Source organism: Candoia aspera, chromosome 7 (genome assembly GCF_035149785.1).
Source record: "Candoia aspera isolate rCanAsp1 chromosome 7, rCanAsp1.hap2, whole genome shotgun sequence".
NCBI lineage: Eukaryota > Metazoa > Chordata > Lepidosauria > Squamata > Boidae > Candoia > Candoia aspera.
The window spans coordinates 66,461,384-66,481,538 of record NC_086159.1 but is presented as its reverse complement, the minus strand read 5'-3'; the positions used below and the strand labels follow the sequence as shown (position 1 = coordinate 66,481,538).

Here is a 20,155-nt window from a genome sequence, read left to right as displayed (position 1 = left end):
CATAGAGAGGGCTAGTTATTAATGGTTTGGATCCAATATTTACATTCCCATGCACTAATTGCTTACTGCTCCTGCCCACCTGTTTCTAAAACCTTCAAGCATAAGAATATGATGCTTTTAAAGTAAAAGATTGATTGATTGATTGATTGATTAATTAATTAATTAAAGAGATTTATATGGTCACCCCACTCATTGTTCAAGGGAAAAAAAGACATTTTCTAAAATTTAGAGAGTGCCAGGTTTTTTAATTAAAAAGAAAAAGCTTTCCTCTAAAAAAAACTTTGCCAGTGTCTGAAATGCTGTAATAAGTTATTATCAAACTTGAACTCATAGAAAGAAGGGAAAGTAGATTTGGGGGACATGAGCAAAGTCCAGCTAAGAAAGTTGTCTCTGCTTGTGCCACTGTTCAGTGTAAACTAATCATTAACTTTGCTCACTATGCAACCATAATAGTGGCATATATTTGGAGTAATGATAATCTTGGCGAGGTTTATGGAAAGCAGAATGCAACCACTAGCCAGGTCAGTACCCTGGGGCTGCACAGTTAATCCATGTGACTTGTCAAGAAACCAATAACTGCTGCTTTGTACTTCAGTCTTAAAGCTATAGGCCAGTTGTTAAGACATTGAATACATTGTTAAGAGCTAAAAGATAAGAATTTAAAAGTTCTTCCTGTTAGTCCTGAACAAATGTTAGGTGTGTCTGCAATCAGATAACATATATAGTAAAAAATGGAAATCTCTTTTATTTTTAAAGTAATAAAATACTTCCAACCTTAAATCAGGGATGGGTAATTGGTCTCTGTTACAGTCTCTTTCACCCTCTAAATATGGTAGCTAAAAATAGACATTAGTTCTTTGATGTGCAACAGATATAATTGGGGGATTTGGGGATGTGTTCTTTTCCACCCACATCTGAAGTGGGACTAGCCTGAGAAAATTTTATCTGACTCTTTTTTCTGAATGTTTAAAATTGAAGTCCCATCACTTAACAATGGAGCTTCTGGTAGCTACTGTATGTTTCAATCCTTGTTGTCCACCAAAGAGATCTATTAATACCCCTGTCAGCATCTTCCCCAATTTGCCTTATTCAGCTAGTGCCGAATTATAAAACAAGTGAAGAGCAACATTATATCCATTATAAGGTCATTTGTTCCTTTCAAAATCATTCCTTTCTTTTTTAAAAAAGGCCAGAGATACATTCTCAATTATTTTCGTGAATCCATTTTAGCTAAATTGTCATCATTCGAGAAATTATTAAAGACCACTAACCTGTGCAAAGCAGGTCATGAGCAGAGATGGGAAAATCTAGCCAGGCAACCATAGGTTTAATAAATTCAAAAGGTGTGCTCCATCCATTGATCCCTTTTATTAAAAAGTCAATTATTGTGTGTGGTCTTTTGGCATGTAAAAAAAGTCTTCCCAATTCACTCAGTTCATATTTTTATTCTGCATATGATACAATTAAATTGGTTTTGCCTTTTTCTTTTGTCATCATCACATTGTGTTTGTTTGTTTGTTTTCTCTTCCTGCTAGCTGTCAGGTCATGAAAAGGTATGGATCTTAAGAGTGGAACATGTTCTGTCTTTCAGTTGGATCATTTATGTTCAGAATGAGCTGCCATTTCTTTTTCTCTCCCTCCCACTATCTCTCCCCCCACCCCCCGGTTGTGTATGTGAGCGTGCTTAAGTGTAATGTTTAAATTTGTATTAATTAGATTAATTGGTCTTGATTTGAATCTGAAGTCCCAGACATCTTAATGAATTAATGGAAGAAAACTCTAGATGCATATAACAGTATTAACAATATGATACAAATTCAAAATGAGTAATCATGAAAGCCCTCCTACTATAATCATTTACATGTTATTTTGGAAAATGTTTGATGCAGAAATGGAAGATGTCTTCATTTAAACATTGTGATAGACCAATCTAGTTGCCTTGGTGGCTGGGAATGTTGGCAGTTGTAATTCAGCCGCAAGGCTACATGTTTCTTACCCCTAATTTAGATTCTGTGTATATTGGAATCCTCTGAATATATTTGCTGTGTCCAAAAGTTAATAGCCACTTGATACAAAACAGCAAATTAAGCATTGAGGACCATGGGTCAAAATGCATAAAGATGAGAAAGCAGTTTGTGCTTTTCTGCCCAACTGTTTTCCCCCTTACACCGCTAAACATTAGGAGAATATTGGTATATATTAAACATTCCTGAATCATTGTTGAGCTTTTGCCTTTTAAAAACTGGATAGAACTTGGCCTAATCAATGGGACTTCATATGTAAGTGGGAATGTGAATGGGACTTCCCACATAAAAGCATCTATTATCATCATCCTTTTTTTCAATAAAGATTATCAGGTTGGCTTGCAGTAATATTTTGTTGCCTATTTTCCACATCTTACAATTATTGTGCTAATCAGTTTTTTCTGAAAATAAAATCATGCCAAGTGAATTTCTTGTTTTCCTGAGTTTGATGAGAAAAGAGGTCCTACCAATGGCTTTTGGGCGTTTTGGGAGCATATATAGCTGAAGTGTTTTAAACTGCACCATAGCAGATGGCTGATTTTCCCTATTGGTGGCAGATCCCACAACCTCATGGGAAGCTGCTCCCTGAAATTTTGATAGTTGAGGTTGGTTTTTTTCATGGACAATGCATTACCTTGCCACTAGAAAGGATGTCAGAAAGTCCCAAGAACATGCACTGTTTGGGGTCACATTTAGTCCTGTGGAAGATGTAGCTGAAAAAGTGCAGCTCTGCATGCCAACCTTCAGAAACGATCCTGTATTTAGTAAACAGTTTATGTATGAAAGAGCTATGTTGGAATTCACCTTCCTGAGAATTCATATCCTATGATGATTCTGAGCCTACTGATCGATCCTAACTCATAGTCTGATGTGATGGTATCTTTCCCAAGTTGATCAACCCTGGACGTTGTGGAGAGGGATTGCAGCTGTATCATGCATGGATTTCTAGCACTGAAGCAGGGCATTTCCTCAGGACAAGGACAAGATAACATAACTGAGGCTTGCATGATTTCTACATATGTGTTTAGTAAACCAAGTTTGTGTGGTTTCAGCTTCAAACAGCAGCATCCCGAAGCTGTGTAGGTTCAAACGCCTCAACAGGAGTGAGCCGAGACGAGGAAACCAGTCGCTTTCACAATACGAAGAGAGGAAACTTCCACGAAGTATTTAACTTGTCAGAACATGAGCGTCCGTTGGCAGGTATGTGCAAAACTCTAAACCTTGCTGGTGGGCATTAACTAATGAGCTTTTTAAAAAGAGAGAGAGAGGCCCATAAAGTAGCATTATTCAGAAATGAATGATACTATAACGTCACCTGTTGTTGGATTCCATGGGCAGGAGGTCAGCATTAATCTTTTATCTTGCAGTCAACAGATTCTCTGTGCAAACGTGATGCCCGGTTTGACCTTTGTGGGAGTGTAAATATGAGAGGGAGGAAATGGAGCATAAACCTGTCAGAGGAGTAACTTCACCCTAGCTTGAAACATATACTTCAGTGTTTAGAACAGTTTCTATGCACTTTCAAGACTTAGGTTCGGTTGTTTTGGTGATTTTAACAAAACAAACAAACAAACAAAAAGACTTGTCGGTGTAAATCAAAGTTTATTGAAGATTTCACTCCTTTTATGAAAATGTCTTCTTTGTAGGAGCTTGTTTGCTAACTCTGCATATAGAGTTTTTAGGTGTACCTGAAATATAGCAATATTACAGCTGCTGACTCTATAAAAATAACATGGACTAATTGTACTATTTTGACAGTGTGTGAAAATGGCTGGCGCTGCTGCTTGATCAACAGAGATAGGAAGATAACCACTGATTATATTAGGAATGGAGTTCTCTATGTTACCGAAAAGTAAGTCTTTGCATGATTTATAACAAAATGTTAATCCCAGTGTTTCTCAACCTTGGCAACTTGAAGATGTTGGGGAATTCTGGGAGTTGAAGTCCACACAATTTCAAGTTGCCAAGGTTGAGAAACAATGGTTAAAGCAATGGCTACCAGATCTGAGCTGCAAAAATTTGGAGGATCACTAGTTGGCAGTAAGGAGCTACTTTCCCCCCACCCACTAGTGTTGTCCATATTTTTGCTGCCCAGATCTGGTAGCTCTATTTAAGGGGGGAAAAAGAGAAGTTAACAGTGTTTTGGTAAACTGTAAAGAAAATAACTTCCAGAGTCTTTTATAAATCTATAAAAATGTCCACATTACTGAAGAGGAAGGTTGAAGATGTCTGGCACAAGCCCTTGCAAGCAAGACTGAGATATAATATAGAAGTTAATGGAAAAGAACATTATGCAAGGCTCGATAAAAGAGTGAACTTGTTTTCAGTGGGTTTTCATCTGAGATCTTCATTGGTTTGCAAGAGGGCAAATTCTTAATGTGTGATAAGGGAGAAAGCCAGTTTGGTGTAATGGTTAAGGCATCAGGCTAGAAATTGGGAGACCATGAGTTCTAGTCCCACCTTAAGCACAAAGCCAGCTGGGTGACTTTGGGCCAGTCACTCTCTCTCAGCCCTAGGAAGGAGGCACTGGTAACCCACTTCTGAAAAACCTTGCCAAGAAAACTGCAGGGACTTGTCCAGGCAGTCGCCAGGAGTAAAAAACTGCCTCGAAGGCAAAAAGGAAAAAAGTAATAAGGGCACGTCATGAAATGGTAAGAATGCCAGAAAATAAGTAAATTGGACTAATTGGATCAGGCAAGAGGTACCAAGGTTCAGCCGTAATATCTTGTTCATAGATTAGCCTTTGATTGCTCTCAAAGGTGGAAGGTTGTCAAGCTTCAGTTAAAGAATGAAATGAGGAGTCTGAGTTACTGTAGTTTCCAAAAATAATGAAAAGTACTGCAGAACTCACTTTTGACAGATCCTTATACATTTCCGATCTAATCTATCTATGCCTCCAATATAATCTGTCAATATAATCTATCAGATATTAAAGTGATCTTGAAATCTACAGTCTGTGTGTGTGTGTGTGTTTATATTTTAAAGGTTGAACTTAATGGCAATGTTTTAAATCATTTTGGTTTTTGCTATTGTTTATATTCTTTCTCTCCTTGCCTTTAGTTACTTATGCTTTGAAAGTTCCAAATCTGGTTCATCTAAAAGAAATAAAGTTATAAAGCTAGCAGATATAACAGATATTCAAAAGGTAAATCTTTGACGTTTCTTTAATGTTTTGCTTTTAACTGCTTTTATGTTGAAGAAACTTATTATCTATCATGTCATGGTAAAAATTTCTATTATAAAAGACGATATTAAATAGCAAATGGATACAGTGAAATTCCATAATATATAAATCTCAGATTTACTGGGAGTTAATTGCACTAATTAGAACTAAAAAGACACCCATTCACAGCTGCCACCTGGACATTAAAGTCCCAAACCTTGTGATTTCTGGCTAGTATGACCCCATTTAGCATTAGCTGTAGGACTGTCCATGCCTCAAAAATAAGTTGGAGGGAGTGCTTCAGTACTTTCTCCAAGTGTGACCACAGCACCTCTCTGCTATTCCTTAAGTGGATTGGGTTTTTTCCCAGACTTCTGTGCAAGCCTGAAAAAAAAAGATGTAGCTGCTTTGAAGAGCTAAGTTACCCCTTTTTTTCAGGATCCCAGAGAACCTTGAAAAGAAAGAGGAACTGTTTTAGTGAATAACAGTGATTTGCTATGCTCATATAAAGCCTGAAGTAGTTCTTTCAAATAATTGTTAAAGTATGTACAGCTGCAGTAAATGGTGCCCCTACACGTGAATTAATTTTTCTGCTGGTCAGAAGATTAATTCTATGTTGGAATATATACATAAAAGGTAAAGGTTTCCCTTGATGTAAAGTCCAGTCGTGTCCGACTCTAGGGGGCGGTGCTCATCTCCATTTCTAAGCCTTAGAGCCGGCGTTGTCATAGACACTTCTGGGTCATGTGGCCAGCATGACTCACGGAACGCCGTTACCTTCCCGCCGAAGCGGTACCAATTAATCTACTCACATTTGCATGTTTTCGAACTGCTTGGTGTGCAGGAGCTGGGACTAGCAACGGGAGCTCACCCTGCCGCGCGATTTCGAACCGCCGACCTTCCGATCGACAGCTCAGCGGTTTAACCCGCAGCGCCACCGTGTCCCTCAGGAATATATACATACATAAATTAAAATGTTCCTTTATTTCTGCAGTTAAGTTATATCATAGTTTAACTTGTTTGGTATAGTGGTTAAGGTGCTGACCTAGAAACCAGGAGTCTGTGAGTTCTAGTCCCGCCTTAGGCAAGAAAGTTGGCTGGGTGACCTTGGGCCAGTCACACACACGCAGCCCAACTCACCTCACAGGGTTGCTGTTGTAGGGAAAATAGAAGGAGGAAGTAGTATTAGGTATGTTCGCTGCCTTGAGCTATTTATCAAAATAATAAAGGCGGGATAAAAACAAACAAACAAACAAACAAATAACTCTTGTCTAGCACCTGGAGATTGTGAGGGTCTGGAGGGGAAGCAACAGACTGTGACTCAACCCTAGCAAGACTGAAGAGCTGTGGTTTTTGGGCCCCCTGGATCTGGAGACCTCCCATCTCTAGCTCTGGATGGGGTAGCATTTCCCCAGACAGATTTGGTGTGTAACCTGGGGGGCCCTCCTAGACTCACAGTTCCTGCTCAAGGAACAGGTGGCAGCCATTGAGGCCTTCACAAATTCATCTTGAGCACCACTTGGGCCTGTTCCTGATTGGGAGCCTCTTCTGATGGTCACTATGTTGTAGTCACCTCTTGATCGGCTTACTATATTGGGCCTTACATAGGGCTGCCCTTGAAAACCGTTTGGCAAGTTTGGCTGGTCTGGAATGCAGTAGTGCACACAGTTGGGGGAGCATCAAGATTGACCCATGTGACATCACTGTTGCACAAGCTGTACTATTTCCCAGTAGTCTTTCAGGTGCAATTCAGTGTGTTGATTACCACCTTTAAAGCCTTCCATGGCACAGGGCTAGGTTACTTGCAGTGGCATCTCCAGAGGTTTCAGCCCGTCTTACCAGATCTGGCAGGGTGGGCATGCTCTGAGTCCCTTCTCTGAAACAATGTCCCATAACAAGACCCAGGAGATTGCCTTTTCTGTCACAGTGCCTGACCTTTGGAACAGCTTTACCCCTGAGATCCGGAAGGCTATGAAAACCTGGCTCTTTCCTCAGATGTTAGAGTGGGACATTAATGGAGCCCAATATGTTTGTTGTGTTGTGAGTTGTTCTGAGGAGCCCTGATTAGAGTATTATGATGATTCTTCTTTGTATTCTGTATTATTTTATGTTGTTTTTGATTACCATGTCTTTTTATGTTCTGTTTGGTAGCTGTCCAGAGTTACCTGCTTAAGATGGGCAACCATATGCATTTTCTAAATAAGGAAATAGCAAAATCACAGAATTGTAGAGTGGGAAGGCATCACAAAGATCATACAGTCCTACTCTCTAACCTTAGCTCTTTTCTCTAAATGCCTTTTCACTGAAGGATCTTTATGGATATTGAATCCTTGGCATGCCCCCCAATGTCTTTCATTTTATGAATGTATGACTTGGTTTCCAGAAATGCTAAATTTTATGCTTAGATTGTAATTACTTTGTTGTACCAGGAACAGCCTACATTGACACATTTTTAAAACTTGTTTCTAATTTTTGTTTAATACCAGAGAGAAAGTGATTTATTTTCTGTTTCGGTAACATAACATAATGAATTTCCATGGTTAGTGTTTTCCATCCTGTATGGAGTTTGATCTAGAATAAATCCTGACCCACTGAACCAGTGGAACAAGTTAGTCATGACCAACCTGTGTCCAATTATTTTGATGGATTTGTTCTGTGCATAAGTACATCTGACACAACCATTCTGTTTAAATGGTAGTATCAGGTTACCATTAACTATGGTATAATAAAGCACAGAGGTTTTTTAAAAATTGCATGATTGGGCTGTTCTGATCAATAATCTGTTACTGTTTTTTAAAATCTTTATATAGTCCAATGGATGGATTTTACCACTGTGTGGAACATAATTCTGGAGCACACCTGCTTGACAAGAGAACAGTGATTCTCAAGGAGAAAGGCTAGCACCTTTTGCTCCTTTTCCTCCACTGCAACAGCAACATTCTGAAATGCCTATCTCAAATTCGGGCCATTCTAAGTTACAATACACTATTTTAGTGCATCTGTTTAGTGCTCTGGGTACCTGGATATAATATTGTTGGCTAAATTTCTACACTGGTCAAATGTATTTTTTTCATGTCTCTGTTGCTTCTTGGCATTTTGGCTAAGATCAAGTGTAGTAACTGACAGATTGATGTCTCTGTTGCAAGTGAAAGTATTCAGTATATAAAGAATGGTTTTTCTTATGTTTGTTTTTAGTACAAAGTACTCTCTGTTCTCCCAGGATCTGGGATGGGTATTGCAGTATCCACACCATCTACGCAAAAAGTAAGTAGTCAAATCTGAAGCGTGCATATTTCATTTGTATTCTAGTTGCCATCACGGTCAATTTTACCTATCTGGAATATTGATTCTATCCATTTGGGGGGCACTTCTTTAATTTGAGAAGTATGAATCATTTTATTAATAAACTATTTTTAATGTAATGAAAAATTAAAACCATCACCTGAATAGCTTTATTTCCTCCTCTCTCTTCCTCCATTTTTTTCTTTTATGTCCTGTAACTTTTATAGTTTACATTTGGACGATGGGAAGGCTGGCTTGTTACTGATCCATCAGCCATCTTAGGAGACCTCTCAGCTGAAGAGTAGAGTAGACAAAGTATGTACATGCAAAATTCACCAATTCAGGAACATAATATTGAGAACTCTGGAGTTCCCTGTTCCTTTTCCAGACCATGCCAAAGCTCTCCAGACTGTGCTGCTCCACAGTCAGTTCAGTAGTTCCTTGAAGGAAATGCTCTGCAGTTCAGTAGTTCCTTGAAGGAAATGCTCTGAAGTGGAAGCCTGTTCTCACCCTAGATCACAACCGTTCTAGTTCAGAGTATTGGATTTCAGAGATCGCCAGACTAGTCCCGAACAGCACAGTCTTTGGGGGAAGGGAAGGTTCTGAAGTTCTCTGGGACATCCTGTTCCTAAATTGTGGAGTTCTGCATGTATCTAGTAGACATATTTTAAATGTGTCTAAAACTGAGGTGAACACCCTTTTGAGTACTGTGTAGGATTCTGCTATTAAATCTTACTGATGCAGTATGAATATTCACATTTTAATCATTCTTTTTATTGAATTTCTTTGGTTTCTTTCCTTCCACCTGAAAGCCACTCGTGTTTGGTGCCATGGTACACAGAGACGAAGCTTTTGAAACTATTTTCAGCCAGTATGTGAAGATAACTTCTGCAGCATCTACCAGTGAAAGCTAGTATATCACTCTTGCTGGTTTTCATAGGAGACATTATGAATTTTACTCACTCGGTGGTGAATAAAAAGGTGGAACATCCTTCATCAGTCCTGCAATAATTTCCTTTGTTGCATATGTCTTACGTTACATAAGTGTATTTTATACATGGCTTCCATGGTTTCTGTTGTTTTCTTACTGTTTTTTGTAATAAAAGGAAAAAAACAGCGAAAATGCTATCAGCACTGTTAGCCTTGCACATTAAGCACTTTTAATGTTTGGTCACTGACATTAAAAAGCTTAGGAAGACTTAGCAAAACTAGCTTGAGAGATAGGCCAAGGACACTGTCTTATCTTAACCAGACATCCCAGAGCGCTGTGGTGCATCCTACACTTCTTTGGCTACGGGTTCTGCACACTCCCACTGCACAAGTTCCATTGATTTCAGTGGCATTACTGTATATATGAATGGGTGCAGGTTTGCAGTTGAACTCAGCAAAACCTGTCAAGAACATGATTTTGAAGGGTCTTCGTTTTCCTAAATGAGATGTAAATAATAATAATTGAAGGTACGAGTATTTGAAGCTGTGCTTCCAGAAGACTTTCATACTACTTTATCTTTTCAAAAGACATCTATAGTTTAGAGACAGTTGGGAGATGCAATTAATCTTCAGTCCTTTGAGAGTTGGTATGCTCACTTCTTTTTAGTCTACTTTATGCATCTTGCTTTGTGATTTATCTTATGTCACTGTGTTGGCATAATAAATGTTCCCAGTGTTTTCAAGAGAAAAACAACTTTTCAGAATTATTTGGCGTGTTGCATTATCCTGTATTTTCCTTTTTTTTCCCTTTAAAATATTGGACAGACCAGGGTTTCTCAACCAAGGTTCGGTGGAACCCTAGGGTTCCGTGAGAGGACACTAGGGGTTCCTTGGGAGATCACGATTTATTTAAAACATTATTTCAAATTTGGGCAACTTCACGTTGAAGAGATAAGTTTCATTCTTTATTTTTAGTTTAAGAACACTGTTAATGCATATATTCAGGCCTACCCATGAAATGAACATAATTTTGTAACGTCTAACCTATATTTGAGCCTGAATATGCAGGGGTTCCCTGAGGCCTGAGAAATATTTCAAGGGTTCCTCCAGGATCAAAAGGCTGAGAAAGGCTGGGATAGACAATATAGAGCTTTTAAAGTTATCAGAAATGTGTCCATGGGAAGGGGGAGAGGGATGATGAAAGTAATGTTGCACCAATGTGCCACAAGCTGTGCACCCTTTGTAGTACTTTGACATGTCATATGCATGTAAAAAATGAGCGGTGCAATGTTGGATCAACATAATTTTGACGAAACCACTGGATCCTGCTGGACAAGTCCATAATTCTCTTTCTTTGGTGTTTTTATTTGGTAAATTTGGTATTGCATAAACATCAATTTGCAGTTGCTGGTCATTTTAGCCTCTTGAGGGCTATATCTCTGCTCTCCGTAGTAACGAACTTTGCATGTGGCAGTCTTTAATCGTGAAAAGGAATTGAATAGATGCCTAGGACTCCACATGCCAATTTAATGTTTTGTAAAGATGGCCATAATAGATTAACAATGGATTCTTTTATTTCAAAAGACCAATCAGAGTTTGAAGATTGGATGGTTCTTAACAGAGAAGCAGTAGATCCTAGAATCTATTCTGTGCTGCAAATGATCCCCTCAACTGCTTTTGTTATGTACATAGAGTCAGTTGTTTACAAATGTGATTGGATCTGTCAAGCAGGAAAACAGAGTTGCTTCTCTGCTGTGAACTTGTCTATCCCAAACTTTTCATTCCTTGATTTAAATTCTGTTATTGGCTCCATTACATACATTTGCTTGTAACATGTTGCTGCAGCTCAGTTAATCACCATACAGTATATACAGGTTTCATAGGAAGACAGGCTTCTGTTGGCATCGAAAAGAATTCAGAAGTCAAGGAAGTAGGAATAAAATTGTGGGTAATAAATGCTGGAAAAGTTTTGCAAACTGATTTATGTGTGGAGAAAATCCCTTCTCAAAAGGATTAAAGCACACTTGAAGTTAATTATTGGTCTAGAATCAGGCTCTGAAATGCTTACTAGAATGCTCATAAATTTTCTATGAGGTAATTTCAACTCTGTGGTACTGTGACTCCCTAAAATGCTAAATGAATTTATGTGACCCTCCCCGATGAATAAAACTCATGATTTCAGTGGGGTTAGGGTAGGGCAAAAAAAAAAAAAAATAACATTGATTTTTAATAATTAAAATGTAATCCATATAGAATTAAACCGTAGGAGAAGATTGCAACTTTATAACATAAAATAGGAAATAAACTGGAAATAAACCATAAAACAGGCAAACTTAAAACCATATTTTTAATGGGAAGAATAAATTTGTTTACTTCTGCATGACCCTTGAAATCTGGCTTTCATTTTTGAGACAGTCACTCTCATATTTTGTTCCACATTTATTTTGGATTAACATTTGCCTTCTATAGCAGCAACTGTTAAAAATAAATAAACCCTAACTTTGCTGTTGGCTAGACCAGACAGAGCGAGAGCAAGTTCTAGTAGTGATCCTGCTTTGCATGCACACAACATTTGCAACATCCCTCAAAGTTGCTTATGAACCCTGGAGGATTGTGGCCCAGTTTGAGATCCCCACTGTAATGGAAAGAAATGAGCTAGTGATGGTAACATGTCAGCTTTTCTAGTAATGCATTTCTTTCTCTCTTAAAATTTTGTGATTTATATAAAATGTTGAGCAAGTAGGCTATATAAACTTTTGAACAAATAAGGATTTTGCAAGGCATAATTCCAGCAAGTAAATGTATTGATAGGAAAACAAGCATTACGTCAGCTTAACGTTTTTACTAACCTAAATCAGAATTGTAGTACATAGAATTTGTCTTTTTTTTCCCCCTCCTCCTTTTTTTTAAGCCCCTTGGATATTCATATTTTTCTTTTTTGGGAAGAGGATAGGTTATATTTTTTACTGAGCAAGCTATTTTTCTTATTTTTGTATCATTTTCAAGTGTACTTTTTAACCTTCACTCTGATCATGAAATTAGTGGTTATGGTGAAAATCAGATAACATTTTTTACTTTCTCCCTGTTCTGGTCAACCAAAGAATTGTTCTAGAACAGTGTTTCTCAACCTCATCAACTTTAAGATCCGTGGACTCCAACTTCCAGAGCTGGAGAATTCTGGGAGTTGGAGTCCACACATCTTAAAGTTGATGAGGTTGAGAAATACCGTCGTAGAAAGTGTTCGCTTGAAATCTATTTGTGAGGTAATGGTTATGCCACAGCAGTAACCTTTTGGTACTTACATTGTCAGAATGAAACAGTACGTGTAGTGGCTTTCAATTTCTTCCTGTTCTTCTGTGATCTTACTAAGACAGATTTGTTCCGAATAAGCTATACTTTTGAAAATACATCCCGTATAGAAAAGTTAGGTTAGAACCTGTGTTGCAAATTACAGTGCAAAGATAATTTCTGTTTCGTGTAAATGAAAACGCAGGTATGTAGGAACAGGTGAATTTATCATACTCCATTTAGCTCAGTGTTCAATCCTTAATTTTATCCTAGCCTACTTCTGCATGAATATATAAATTCTCCCACCAAAATTAGAAAAATGTCTCAATTTGTGTGCACATTTTTCCTGATCTCTCCTTTTCCTTAATATACACATTTTAGAGTGTGTATGTGTATATTTTTTACAAGTGAATGTCATCAAAAGTCTACAAAATTAGACATTTCAGCATTGAAGTGCAATCTAATTTAGTCAGCATTTGGGGAGTTGAATTGGGTAAATACACATTAAAATGTGGACTAATTTTTCCCCCTTTGCTGCAGCCACGTACATTTTCCTATTCAAAGAACTAATGCATAATTAACTTCTGTGCTTTGCGATATAGGGTATTTGATATAATGCCCTAAAAGTAATTTTGGTGTGCTGGACCATCTCAGTGGTTTTATTTTTCTTATATCCTAAAATGTTAAACATTTGTCAGTCTATTCTATACTCAGGCAACCACTCTTAAGTTTGATCTAAATTCATCTCTTTCCATGGGATTTCCAGTATCTACTTACTGAATGTAGTTCCATTTGTGCTACTAATACGAAGTGTTACCTTAAAGTAGCATTTTTAAAAGAATCAGTTTTATAAATTTGCTGTGCTGATACATATATTGGTTTCTCCTGTGACTCATGATGGTTTTTTAATATTTAGTTGAATAAGCCCTTTTCCTAGAAACATGGTGATCAAGTTGGAGAACCTTTTCTCAGCATAAAGGGAAATGAAAACTGATCACATCTTTTGTTCCCTTCCTAAACTGCCAGAATAAGAAATTCTATTATATTAACATATTAGCTTTGCAGGATCTGACTATAGGTAAATTATGTAGCACCATAACACAAACGTCCTCCAGAGCCAATGGATGTGCTGTGTAAACCAAGTGAGGATATGGTAGAGATCTGGGAGTGTTATATTGACCTGTTGACCTACAAAAGCAAATCTGGTAGATTATAACTATTTGTGTACATTTGGGCAGATTTTTTTTTCTGCTACTAATCATTAAAAGAATGGATGTGAAATACTTTTTATGTCTGAAATTGCAGTCTATATTTTAAAGTTGTAAATAATGCATTAGCAGTGTAACTTTTGTTCAAACAGAGTTGTACTGTATGAAAAACTGAACTGAAACAATTTGCCCTGTACATTTTTTAAGAGAACTTTCTTTGTTAAAAAAAGGGGGGGATGTCTTGGTATAAATTATAATTTTTATTTAAATAAACCCTAAAAATGCTTTATGCTCTCTGATTGCTTTTCTTCATAGGATATTTATTTATCTATTCATTTAGCATATTTATGTAGTGTCCCATCTCAGAAACATGTGATGCTGGGTGGTGTACAACACAACAACAGTTAAAAACTGCATAACAATCTAAAAACAATCAAAAATAAAATAAACATATAAAGCAAACCTATAAAATAAACAAAACCCAAGAAAGTGAGAGAACAAACATCACTTATCTCATATAGCCACTTTGCAGGTTCTCCCTGGGATCCCCAAGGCTAGTGAAAAAACATGTTTTAAGGGCCTTCTGGAAGGCTAACAGAGATGGGGCTAATCTCACCATGGGGAATGATATTCCAGAGGGCAGGGGCCACAGCAGAAAACACAGGCTTCCTGGGTCCCACCAGATGGAGCTCCTTTGGGGATGGGACCTGCAGCACACACCTCCTGCCTTGACTTGATGTAATTGGGAGGAGGCGGCCCCTCAACCTGGGTGCCATGTAGGGCTTTAAAGGTCAAAACCAGCACTTTGAATTGTACCTGGAAGCAAACTGGCAATGCAGCTCACGGAACAGAGGTGTAATGTCTGCCCTCCTAGGGAAGAATGCGTTCTGAAGCTTCCGGATACCCTGGAATCACGCTGAGACGGGGATTAAGTCTCTAGTGTTTTATTACTGCTACAGTAGAAAATCCTACCAAACTGAAGAAGCGTGAGAAAACCCATACAGATAAACCCCAAAAGTCAAGGCGGGTCTGTTCTGTGTCTCTTTGAATGACAGCTCAAATTCTCTCTACTACGCATGCGTTTTCCCCCCTGAATAGGGGCCCCCTCCTCACCATCAGTGCTCATGACGTCCCAGAAAAAGAAGACCCCAAAATCCAGTCACTCAGTCTTGCCTTACTTCGCCAACCATCAACAATCCATCCACCAGGTGGGATAAGCATAGCTTGCTTTGTTCACCTCTCTTCTAGCCTAAGTTTCTCAAGTTTTCCATAGGAGAATATTTGAATGGTTTTTTATTAAACCATAAGTGTAGGCTAGCACAGCCACATGGTATTTTATGCTGTTGAATTGTAGGGATGACTGGGAGTCCAACAACATCTGAAAGGTCACACCTTGCCTAACCCTGATTCTAAGGGCTGCCCAGTTTGAAGGATTTTATTGGGATGGAAAATGCCTTAGGCTACCTATATATAAAGCATTGGGTACCTCATATGGAAAACAGCAGGATATAAAATGCAATTTCAAGCACTGTCCCTGTGGTTATCAATGGCATTAGACCCCCCACCCCCCACCTCAAACTACTTGAGAACTCCTGAGAACTCTTGAGAACTTTCATTAGACTAGAGCAGTGTTTCTCAACCTTGGCAACTTTAAGACATGTGGACTTCAAGTCCCAGAATTCCCCAGCATGCTGGCTCAGGAATTCTGGGACTTGAAGTCCACATGTCTTAAAGTTGCCAAGGTTGAGAAACACTGGAATAGAGTAACAGCTGGCTCCAAGCTTCCTTGTGTTGCATTCAAGTGGCAGTGCAATCAACCACAGGGAACCCTAGGCTTCCTGATCCATAATTGTTGCAGGCATAATGATTCATCCTTCAGGGTCCTGTCTTGAACCCAAATGTTCACTGTCTAACCCAATATTTCTCAGCCTTGGGAACTTTAAGATGTGTGGACTTCAGTTGGTTGAAGTTCACACATCTTAAAGTTCCCAAGGTTGAGAAACACTGGTCTAACCTAATATTGCCTGCTCAGAGAAGCAATGAATTCCCTGTGTCAGGTGGAGGTCTTACCATCACCTTCTCACTTGATCTTTTTAATGGAAGATGAAAATGAACAAACTGAAACCTTCTCAAAAATAGGCTTGTGCACTACCACCAAGTTTTTATTGCCTCTCATATATCAGTTGCATCATTATGACAGTTTATCTTTCGGCAAGAATAACATAAGGGTTTTTTGTTTTTAGATTTTTTATCCCACCTTTATTATTTTTTATAAATGACTCAAGGCAGGGAACATACTTAATACTCCTTCCACCTCCTATTTTCCCCACCAACAACCCTGTGAGGTAAGTTTGGGGTTGAGAGTGGCCGAAAGTCACCCAGCCAGCTTTCGTGCCTAAGGTGGGACTGGAACTCACTGTCTTCTGGTTTCTAGCCTGGTGCCTTAACCACTAGACCAAACTGGCTCTTTTTTCCCTTCCCAGTTATAATTAATATTTATTTCAAATTTTGTCACCGCCCATCTCGCATGAAGTGACTCTTGAGCTGCTGTTTCTTTCCAATATTGTCTAGTTTGCAATTTTTTTATTTAAAGCCAGACAGAAGCAGTATGGTTTGTGTATCTCTTTGATCACAAACATTGTCCAGTCTACAAATGATATAGCAAAATTACTCAAGGCCCAGGATTTATGTTAGTGCTTTGTCCCTCCCATCAACTTCCCAGCACAGATGCAAGGGCTTCTGGGATTAGTAGTTCTTCAGACAGCAAGCCCCACTGGGGAAGCACATTGTCCCTTCTTTTTTGTACTACAGTGTCTTAATTATCTATATAAGGAGCTATGCTAGAATTGGTTTTCTGTGCCTCTTTATTGTCCTCTAGTGATCCTTGAGACTTTGACCAGCTAGATCCATTAGCCCTACAAGCTTTTTCTCCCTTCCAGAAAAAGACTGCAGTTCCTTGTGTGATTTTATTCCTAAAAAAGGAACACTTCCTCTAAATACCATTGAGATGCCAAGCTAAGGACTCACCCCTTCAGCCGCTGATTACTCTGTTGTAACAAAAGGGCTGGCTGTTTCTGGAAAATCCCACAACTTTTGGACAACAGGGACGTGCAGACCATCTTGAGAGAAGATGGGTGAGGCCAGAAAATAATTTGTAGAATTATAAAGTATATCATTGAACCTCAAGTTTTTTTCTCCACCTGGTATTGCAATGACATCCTAATCAGAAGCTTTCAGGGCTTCAGGCCCTGGAATAAATTGCTGTTGCTCCTTCCTGCTGGCAGACATTGAAAACAGCCAATGCTGTTCTTTGGAACAATATAAGCTATATGAAGAGAGGCCTTCCGCTCTGTCTCACGAACAGAAATTTGCCCTAGCTTTGAGTTAGATTTTGTCACCAAACCTTTTTGCAAAGAGGCCGGCCCTGCTTTAGGGCAGACGGGTGGAGGTCCTCAAAGCTTTCATGCTGGAGACACAGCTCCCCTCCAGCCATGATTCCCACAGAAAAATCCTCTGCCCTCACTACACCATGAAAGGGATGGCCAGAGCTGGTTGCTGTGTGAGCTACGGACATGGTTCTCCCAAAGAGCTCAGCCTTTCTCCTAGGGTGAAGATGGGCTCCTGGTGGTGCTTGGAAAAGCTGAAGAACAGATTGTATGCATTCATTCTTCATTCACTCTTCCACACACATATTTGCCACATATTTCCCAGGGCATCGGGGGTGTTTGGTCAAAAAAGTCACAATGGCATTGCAATGGTGCAATCAAAGCTGTATGTAGATGGCACATAAAAAAACTAGTAGGGCTTCGATTGCACTGTCACAGTGCAATCTTGACCTTTTTGACCACACTTTGTGGATGCCCCTGGGGTGCACAATTCTTTGCTCTCTTCAGAGGGGTTAGGGTATTCCTGTCTCACTGAGGCAGCTCAGCACCTGAAATACCAAATGAGTTTTTCCTCCATTTATTTGGGCCAGCCTGAGAAGCTAAAAGCATTTCTTCTTGGCCACCCTTGCATTGGAAATGAATAAATAGAGGAGTGAAGGTTGCAGAAATGGTTGCCAACAGGTGCTGTAGCTGCTTAATTGCCTAGCTATTAATGTGAAATATTAGGCCAGTATATTATTATTTCTTTTTTTAAAACAGGGAATCTTGATGATGTAAATTGAGATCAACTGCTCTTTTAAAATGAGTAAGAGTGCCTTGAAAACCACTCTGTAAATGCAGCTAATAAATATTGGGGCTTGAGGGGCATTTACCAATGCTTTAAACTTTTAGTTTGGGTGATACAGAAGTTTTCTGCACAGCTGTGTAAGGAAATGCCACCATTTTATTTGCTTAAAAGTTTGCTGGAAAGGCCTCACTCTGTTCTTTCAGTACAAAAGGAGAGGGGGCTGTGATAAAAGATTTTAATCCAAACAGATTTTTCTTGGTTTAATCCAAACCATTTTTTTCTTACGGTTTGCTATGGGTATTTAATTTAGGTTTTTTTAAAATTAAGTCATTAACCAAATTTTCTCTTCAAGTTTCCCAATCCATGGTCAAAATAACATCTGAGGTAAAACAGTAAATTATTCAGAGGCCTACATTTTCTCTTCTATGACTGGTGATAATAAAAGAAGTGTTGCAGTCGCAACTTTGAAGGAATACAAATAGGTCACGATTAGTGTGCCTTCGAATAGTGCAATATTTGATTTAGTGAGAATTATAAATTGTTACCAGGTCACGTTTAATGCAAGCCAAAATTCAGTCACATTTAATGCAAGGCTAGTGTGTGCATGGTTGAGGCTAGTGGATGCACTGTTGCCATTGGGGTTTTAAACACAAATCGTAGTTTGTGCAAAATGGAGAAAAGGAAGGCTCCATTCAAGGAAAGCTCAGAAAAGAAATTTTGAAGAACTACAGCAGACTACAGGAGATAGCAGGTATGCTTTGGATATGGATTGATTCTCTTTTACTGTTGTACATTATTTCATTAATAAACATATAAAAATTTATGTTTAAAATTTTCATCGCATATGTCTGTTGAGCTGGAACCAATTACCCTCTTTTCCACAGAAACATCACTTTGATAGCACAAATTCAAATAACGCTACCCTTTTGTGCGCTTCATTAACTAGAAGACCTCTTCGTACATCTTCCTGGCTGACACCTAAATGACATTTTCTGCATTAGCATCTTTTGAATTTAGTCTGGAATAATGTTTTGAACAGGCTAGCCTCCCGATCGTCTGCTTGGGATTAGACTTGGTCCATCCATAGGGAATAGGGTAGCTTCAATTTAGGCTTCAAGTTCAGTGAAACATTAATGATACCTCTGAGATGATCTACCTACCTTTTTTACCTGGAAAAAGTATTGCGACTGTTGCTTTAATAGTCAGGATTCGGATGTTTGAAACTGCAGCTCTGCTCAGGATGTTGGATTTCTCTGAAAGAGGAACATGTGCTCCCTAGCATTACCACACAAGGAGAATGGTTTTATTTGGGAATGAGATTAAAAATAAAAAATAAAAATTTTTTTTAGAAGGGATTGGTTTCTTTGTGTTTCTATGCAGAAGTTAATTATGTTGGTATTCTAATGTATTTGTTTATTATGTCAGTAAACTAGGTTGGGGTAATAGGATGGTGCCAGAATATCAATCACACCTGCAGTTCTTCATTTCGTTGAGTAAGAATTATACAAGTAGCTGGAAGAAGTTTTGTTCTTTTGTTGCAGGTTAGGTGAAGCAACTGCAGTGCAAACAGGGTGGATTTGATCAGGCTGATATGCTTTTATTTTAAGTATACTATTTTTAGTTACTCTGTTGAATTTAATGTTTATAAAGCTGTGTATAGGAAAAGAATGATAACAGCAGATAGCACCAGAATTAAAAATAGTACATGATACTTTGCAACTGCTCCAGACATGCAAACTAAGATCTTTAGTCACTTCTGTGCCAGGACTTTGCACTAGGGATGTGCATGCTTTGATCTCAGAATGTTCTCCCCTCAAAACTGCAGTGCAAAATTTACTTATCCAGGAATGGATCATTCCAGAGACCTCCAGTGTCTGTTTCCTTTCAGACCATGCTGTTCCTAGAAGTAAATCTCCACCAGAAGTGGTTTAACTTATTGCAGACACAACATTCCAGGTGAAAGATGGTCTGTTTCAGGGCTGAACTGTCCGTGAAACACTTTGAACAACTTCCAGTTTGGAGGATTTACTTCCAAAACAAACAAACAAACGAACAAAAAGCCAAAATGTTATTTTGACCTAGTCCAA

General features: G+C 38.6%; 1 protein-coding gene and 1 non-coding gene across 2 annotated transcripts in view; both read left to right on the top strand.

The window, feature by feature from the left end:
* GRAMD4 (GRAM domain containing 4) overlaps positions 1-9,617 on the top strand; it is a 77,266-nt gene extending 67,649 nt beyond the window's left edge. The window contains exons 15-19 of the mRNA XM_063307952.1: positions 3,077-3,224; positions 3,783-3,876; positions 5,085-5,169; positions 8,383-8,451; positions 9,282-9,617. Of these exons, the coding sequence (XP_063164022.1) occupies positions 3,077-3,224; positions 3,783-3,876; positions 5,085-5,169; positions 8,383-8,451; positions 9,282-9,383 (498 nt within the window). The 3' untranslated portion in view covers positions 9,384-9,617. The remainder of the gene's footprint in view (positions 1-3,076; positions 3,225-3,782; positions 3,877-5,084; positions 5,170-8,382; positions 8,452-9,281) is intronic.
* On the top strand, positions 8,268-8,449 carry LOC134501675 (U2 spliceosomal RNA). Its single transcript, XR_010068372.1, has one exon. It is a non-coding gene; the product is annotated as a U2 spliceosomal RNA (small nuclear RNA).
* Positions 9,618-20,155: the final 10,538 nt, after the last annotated feature.